Source organism: Wasmannia auropunctata, unplaced genomic scaffold (genome assembly GCF_000956235.1).
Source record: "Wasmannia auropunctata unplaced genomic scaffold, wasmannia.A_1.0 LD336074.1, whole genome shotgun sequence".
Taxonomy (NCBI): domain Eukaryota; kingdom Metazoa; phylum Arthropoda; class Insecta; order Hymenoptera; family Formicidae; genus Wasmannia; species Wasmannia auropunctata.
Genome location: NW_012026816.1, coordinates 2,878,826 through 2,885,693, shown reverse-complemented (window position 1 = coordinate 2,885,693; position 6,868 = coordinate 2,878,826). Strand labels below are relative to the sequence as shown.

General features: G+C 36.6%; 2 protein-coding genes across 2 annotated transcripts in view; one reads left to right on the top strand and one right to left on the bottom strand.

Moving 5' to 3' along the window:
• Positions 1 to 6,343, bottom strand: part of LOC105449743 — a 19,564-nt gene extending 13,221 nt beyond the window's left edge. Inside the window, exons 1-2 of the mRNA XM_011689126.1 lie at positions 6,154 to 6,343; positions 4,287 to 4,745 (exon numbers count right to left, since the gene is read on the bottom strand). Of these exons, the coding sequence (XP_011687428.1) occupies positions 4,287 to 4,745; positions 6,154 to 6,343 (649 nt within the window). The remainder of the gene's footprint in view (positions 1 to 4,286; positions 4,746 to 6,153) is intronic.
• A 454-nt stretch (positions 6,344 to 6,797) lies between these two features.
• LOC105449742 (macrophage erythroblast attacher-like) overlaps positions 6,798 to 6,868 on the top strand; it is a 952-nt gene continuing 881 nt past the window's right edge. The window contains exon 1 of the mRNA XM_011689125.1: positions 6,798 to 6,863. Coding sequence (XP_011687427.1) covers positions 6,798 to 6,863 — 66 coding nt within the window. The remainder of the gene's footprint in view (positions 6,864 to 6,868) is intronic.

Below are 6,868 nucleotides of genomic sequence, written 5' to 3'. Positions count from 1 at the left end.
CCTTGCCAGCCCGCTCAGAGATGTGTATAAGAGACAGGTAAAGATTTCAAGCTGTAAAATGCTTTTTTGAACATCTCGATACGATCATTTTTGACGAAGTTACATTCTCTTGAATTTTGCCTATTTTTGGAGGGTAAAGTAAGTGATACTTTAATTTTGTTGAGAAGTGTATATATATTATATATCTAACACCGGAGTAAGTGTATTCCGACCAGAAAATGAATTTTGTAGATGTGAACAACTAATTAAGAGAAATGTATTTGCTACTTAACTCCGAACAACATAAAGATCTCGTAAACAAATTCTCAAGTGAGCATTGCATTTCGTAGCGTTTCATACCACTAGAAGTCCCCATTTTAAGGGATTATGAGAGTCTTCGGTAAAGCTCTTCAAGTATCACTTTAAGCGAGTGATAAAAGACTTCCTATTTACATTCGAAGAGTTGATAAAAGACTTGATAAAAGTTGATAAAAGTTGATGATAAAAGACTTCCTATTTACATCGTCAAAGTCGAAAGTATTCTGAATTCTATACCGATTACAGCTCTCTTGTTAGATCCGAATGATTTACTGGCATTAACACCTATACATTATCTCATTGGTAAACGGCCCTTCCGGAGGGCAACCTATTCTCTGTTCCAGCTAATCGTCTCCCTGTCTTGAAGCACATTATCAAGGTACGACCAGACTTTTGGGCTCGCTCGAACTTTGAATATCTCAACGATAATAGAATATCTCAGCTTCAAATGCAGAGCAAATGAATTGAAAATAAACCGAAGCTCGAGGTTGGGACAGTTGTGTTTATAAAAAGCAAGGGATTACCATGTACGCAACGATGCTGGGCAAAATACTGCCGTATACCCGGGCGAAGATGGAGTCGCCAGAATTGCCACCATCAAAACGGCCACTGGGGAAATAAAAACAGCAACAAAGCTTCTTTGTCCACTGCCAATAAAACAGTGATCAAGTGTACTTGGAAGGCTGTATGTAACATGTGTAACAAATAAAATACATGCGTAATATGTGTAATGTGCATAATGATTCAATATAATGTAATATAGGATGTCCCATTTTAAATGGCGCATTAAGATTTCTCTAAAACTATGACAGATACAAAAAAATGTTTCAAACAACAGTTGTTTTATTTCAAGAGGGACATAAAATGGTACACTGTATATGTAATATGCGTAATAATCTACATGAACTAGTCATAATCTGTATAAAGACATTGATCGCTATCCTCTTAGCGGAGGGAGTATGTTACGCAAGTATGTGGGAGCTCCCAAACATTGTGCACGACGAAAAAAAGGCGAGATTGGACGAATCACTACATCTGCACATGCGGCATATACATATGCATGCGTTTTTGGAAGTTTGATTCAAAACAAAGGCGGAAGGCGGCATACGGCAAAAAGTTTTCAGTGCTTATGATGTCGAATCCGCGCGCTCCATAAAAAAGATCGTTACCGCCACCTCACGACGGTTACGTTTTCGAAAAACGCCAATGGGATCAACGAAGGATGGAGATCTACGGACGTCAGGACGCTCAATTCGATTGAGACTGAGGTCACCGAGACGAGACACACTTCGAATGTGAAGTTAACAACTCGAATTGGATCTCCGAAGTGCAACGTGAGTGTGAAAATTCTGACTTGGTACAGGACTTAGACATCATCACAGGTCGTACGGACCCGAGTCTAAGAAAACGTAGAAACATTCCCAGGTGTAGTATCCGCGATGATCGCGACTCAGGGCGTACGTTTGCCCGTAGGCGTTATCGTGACAAAAGAATCTTGCAAATCGACGACGAATATATTAGGTCAGTGCAAAAGTTCGTGTTCTGCAATTCGTATACATGGTACACTAAAGTAGCATGGCGACTCTGTTGTTGTTTATCTATGCATATTATATATCATTAGAAATATAACAGTAATGGGTGTCATTTGAGAATCAGAAGTGTTTGGTTTGGTTGAATTTAAGTCGTGAAAAAAATCATTGAAGATGGACAAGGAGAAGTTGTATTTTCGACATGATGCTTTACGAGTTTCGGAAAGGAATAATCGTTGGCGCTGCGATAAAAAACATTCAGAAAGTTTATTTGTGCATCAGCCCTTCGAACGGTAAACAAGTGGTTTGCTAAATTTTATCGTGATGATTTTAACCTCTAAGACGAATCGTTCTTGGCTCTTTTCTATATAGATGATGACGTTCTGCGCGCATTAATAGCAAACAATGCACGCATTTCGACAGAAGAGATTGCTGAGATCCTGAACATTGATCAATCAACCGTGTTTTAGCGTTTAAAGAAGATAGGACTTTATAAATCGGGCACGAACTTTTGCACTGACCTAATACATTTTGTTCTGTAATGTACTTGATTTGAATATGGTAATGTGAATTAATACAGTAATAAATTCTGTACGCGAAAAGACAGCAGAGATATTCACTGTTATTCTCCCTAATACAAAACAACACCTAAATTTTGGCCAATTCTAAGATAGAAATATAAAAGTTAACTTCGAAAACAAGGCAAACAACTGAAAATTTAATTCACCAATAAGTGATCGTGAAATCAAAATCTGTAACCAAGCTGATTCCTTGTTAACCCTCCAATAAATATTTAAGTTATCAAAAACCGACCAGACCGTGGCCTAGCGCGCGGCGTGGGATGGGGATAATTATTTAAACAATGCCACTATTTATGCAATCGCCTAGCACGCGACGTGGGGTGAGGGTAATTGATTGTTGTGAGCTTGACAATCAATTACCTTCACCACGCGCTAGGCAACCACGGTCCGCGGTGGGTGGTTATATCTCGCCGTGCATTTATATTCGGGGATTTTTATAAATTAATATCTCGATAACTATTGCAAAGATCGCAAAATGATAGAAAACTTTTCTGCTCAGTTTAGCCCACTTTAACTGCCCACGAGCGCTTTGAGTACCGCACATCTTGTATATCCATATACCCATACAGCACATTAACGTTGAATCGCAAGATTGCGAATGTTGCAGCAACATCGCGAAATGTAGATTCAACGTTGAAAAGATATTGCAGAAACGTCTAATGTCTGTTGAAATTGATGTTGTTAGAATATCTGTAAGACATTGCAATTCAACATTGTTCATTATTAATTTAATTCGCACAGAATAATAATATTTATTAGACATCTATTCGATTTTTATGAAACTAAAATAAAAGCCATTTGTAAAACGTTAAAAAAAAATAATTTAAGTATACGGTGTTTCCAAGGGATCAATTCCTTTTAAACTAATATTCAGATACAACGGTCCCCATCCAAGCCACGACCGCCACCAACGTTGCTTAACTTTTGTGAGCGGGAATTGCAGACACTTCGTGATGATCCATGAATACTTGATGTTAATATCATGGATATATATTCGTGATAGATCAGATTAATAAAATTATCAAAAAAACGAAAATATATCTTTTTATAAATGTAACATACAATAACATGATCGATAATCAATATGACAAACATCGATTTCCGCGTAAAGATTTAAATATCGTTCGTAAATGAGCCTCGTTAGGAAATCAAGTTGAAATCGTGATAGTTTCTATTTACGAGAATTTGTTCCTATTTAACAAAATTAACTAAATTACTTGTTTATACTTTGAACATAGAAAAATTTTAAAATATAATTCAAAAATACATAATTTATTAAAATTTTATTTGTTTAAAAATTTATTCTTTATTTAAAAATTAGATTTATTTAAATAAAAATTAGATATATATTATATTATTTTTTTAATGCAATGTTTTTTATTAATTGTTTCAAAAGATAATAATTTGTTTTATATAATTTCAACGTTGCAGCAATATTAAGAATTAATACAGAAAATTCAACATAGATTTAACGTTGCAGCAACATTAACAATCAATATAGAAAATTCAACATAGATTCAACGTTAAAAAAACATTCCCACTACAACATTCAACATTGCAACGTCTCAGCAACGTTCTGTGCTGTATGGGATAGTTTTTTTATGTAAATATAAACTATGGTTTGAAGAGAATTATGCCCATTAGAATAAAAATTTATTTCCTTATTTATGTTTCTTATTTATTTAAAGTGAATTGTACAACGGATAAGTATTTATTCATTATTCAATTCAAATAATGAATAAATTTTTACTTGTTATTTATTAGTAGCCAAAGGAAAAATTTTTATTCATTTAATGGAAACGCAAATTATACATTTATAAATTTTTTTTATTAATCGTCAATCATTGTCATTCATGTCCATTCCTGATTAAAATTTTACCTGGTTTCTCACAATCCCTTATATCACACAAATCCTGCGGTACCAATGGATCTGTTGTGTAACACCATGTACCAGCAATATTACGCGAAGGATCTCTACAATAATTATTGGCATCTCGTACACTACGTTCAGGATAAAGACTATCATTTAAATACGTTTGGTCAACAAAGTGAATAGGTTTGATAGCTATAAATTCTGATTGTGATGAATTTGATAAGAATGGTTTCATAAGTGATGATCTCGATAAAATATTTCGCTTCGTCATCAAGTGGTGTTTCCAACGAGATTTTGTGTGAATCGATCGTAAGGACTCCAGAGAAAGTTTTGTTTTCAATGATGTATTCGAGCTTTGTATCTGTTCGAAATCATAATTATTTAACCATTTTGCACAAGTTCGTCCTGAACGAGTAGTTGATAATGTGCCGATGTAATCATTAGCAGTTCCTGCCATTCGACATTCTGCAAAAAGTAAAAAAAATTTGTTTAAGCTTTAATCAAATTATACAGAATAGAAGAATGTATTATTAAATAAACATTACTAATTAAAAGAATATTAATTTTTACTGAAATAAAGGAACAGTATATTGTTACATCGTGAGTAGGGTGTAACGAGGAGACTCGTTGTGATAGGTTGTCGAAAAGATGTACTCAGTGAAGTTGTTACTTAACACGACTTTATTCTGTGACTTTACATTTGACTTAACTCTTATCACTCGCGTTAGATTTTCGATACGCGCACCGACAGCATGTCGTTTAATAACTTATTGTGAAGAACTCCACAGTGGTCTGCTGGACGGCGGGTTTTATCCCGTCTTAAGTGGGCCACTACTCAGCAGTTGCAATTATTGCTTAATTGCAACGGCCGTAGTTTTTGGAGGACGCATGCATTGAGGTTACCGAAGTCCTGCGTCGGCAGTCCTCAATTATTATGGGTTACCGTTGCAATATTAGATTGCAACAGCGACCTGCTTATTGTTAAGTGTTACACTGTAAGTAGCGCACGGAGGGACTTACAACATCCCTTCCCCTTTTTGGAAAGAAAACGAGGATGTCGAGTTTTCTTATACGTTATACATTATATATTATACATTATACATTTATAAAATTCTTATTTATTAATACCGCGCGCTGCTAGTGCGTTTTAGGATGGAGTTGGGCGTCCAGAGGTTCTCCCGCCTAAATTCGGTGTGTCTGTCGGCAACAGTCACCTTTTTACTTTTAACTCGTTTACGTTAACGTATTATGTATATTGCAAGTGCTATAGCGGTGATAATTATTGCGCCACTAGTTGTCATGGAATAAATAAATTGTTTCTGTTGATAAAATAATTTATCATTATTTTCCAAGTCTTTGTGGATTTTATTCACTTTCTTAATCAAATGATTTAATTCTTCCGAATTACCGATCTTTTCTAGTGTAATTTTCGCGATTTCATTTGTGATATCCGGATTATCCCTCATTAGAGTAATGTTGACACCTGGTACAAATGTTTCTATTACGGTAGTTTGTATTCTCAATTCCGATTCGATTATTTCATTCGAAGTAATTAGTTTGCAATTTTTTCGTAATGTTATCTTGCCAGTGTCAACAATACTTTCTTTTCTATCTGGGTAGCCGACATTGCATCGTGATTGCTTCCATTGACGCGGCGGAATATAACCACGAGTCTTTTGTCTTTATCCACATGACACTACTGGCAGTTTCAAAAATAGTTTTACAATTTTTATGTTTCTCGCCTTTTGTATACATTTGCACTTCGCACGCGGATTCGGCGGTAATTCGATTTATAACATGTTTTTGCTTGCACACATGTTCTATATTTACGACAGCGCAGTTTTGTAATTCGTGTTCGCTTAGGACTATATACGTATGTTAGGACTATAGACGTATGTGTTTCCGCGTTCAATCCACGAGTTCTCGACTTCTATTGCTGCAAAGCTTTCACCGTGGTCGTGTACCGGCAGCGGTATCGCGTGGATTACATCGTACACCGGCAACGTTATCAATGGAAATCTTAAAATGGTAAAAATGTTTGTCGTGTCGCAGTACGCCGTCATTGTTGCTATTTTTTCTATGGTTATTCAATCTTCCCCCTGTAGACTGAACGGGAAATATAATCCCTGAGGTAGATTCGTGGCCGCCTCCTTGAGACTTGTCAATATTTGACTTACGGAGGTGACTCTGGGGTGCAAAATCCCTTCTTTGAGGTACGCTAAGTAGTCCAGTGCATCCGCAGTATCGCGCAGTATGTTTTCGGCTAGCGCGCTAATCACCACAAAGTGCTCGACCATGTCGATTCGGTGGCCATATGCTACAGTTCTGCCCTGCAGTTTTTCATAAAGGTCGGCTAGGGCTCCTTCGTTCTAGTTTACTCCCTTTTCAAGCCAGTCTACGTGGTTCATTGTAGAATTGATCACCTTCAGCTGGTGCTTTATGGCGTGTCGAATTACGGCGTTTGAATCATGGAGCAGCGCGAGTTGCTGGTTGATAAGCTTTTCGTCCTTCGCATCCATGGTCCCGAATAACGCCTTTGCTATGGACCCTAGTCCGTCGACCAGTCTCCGTCGACCGTTATCCGTAGG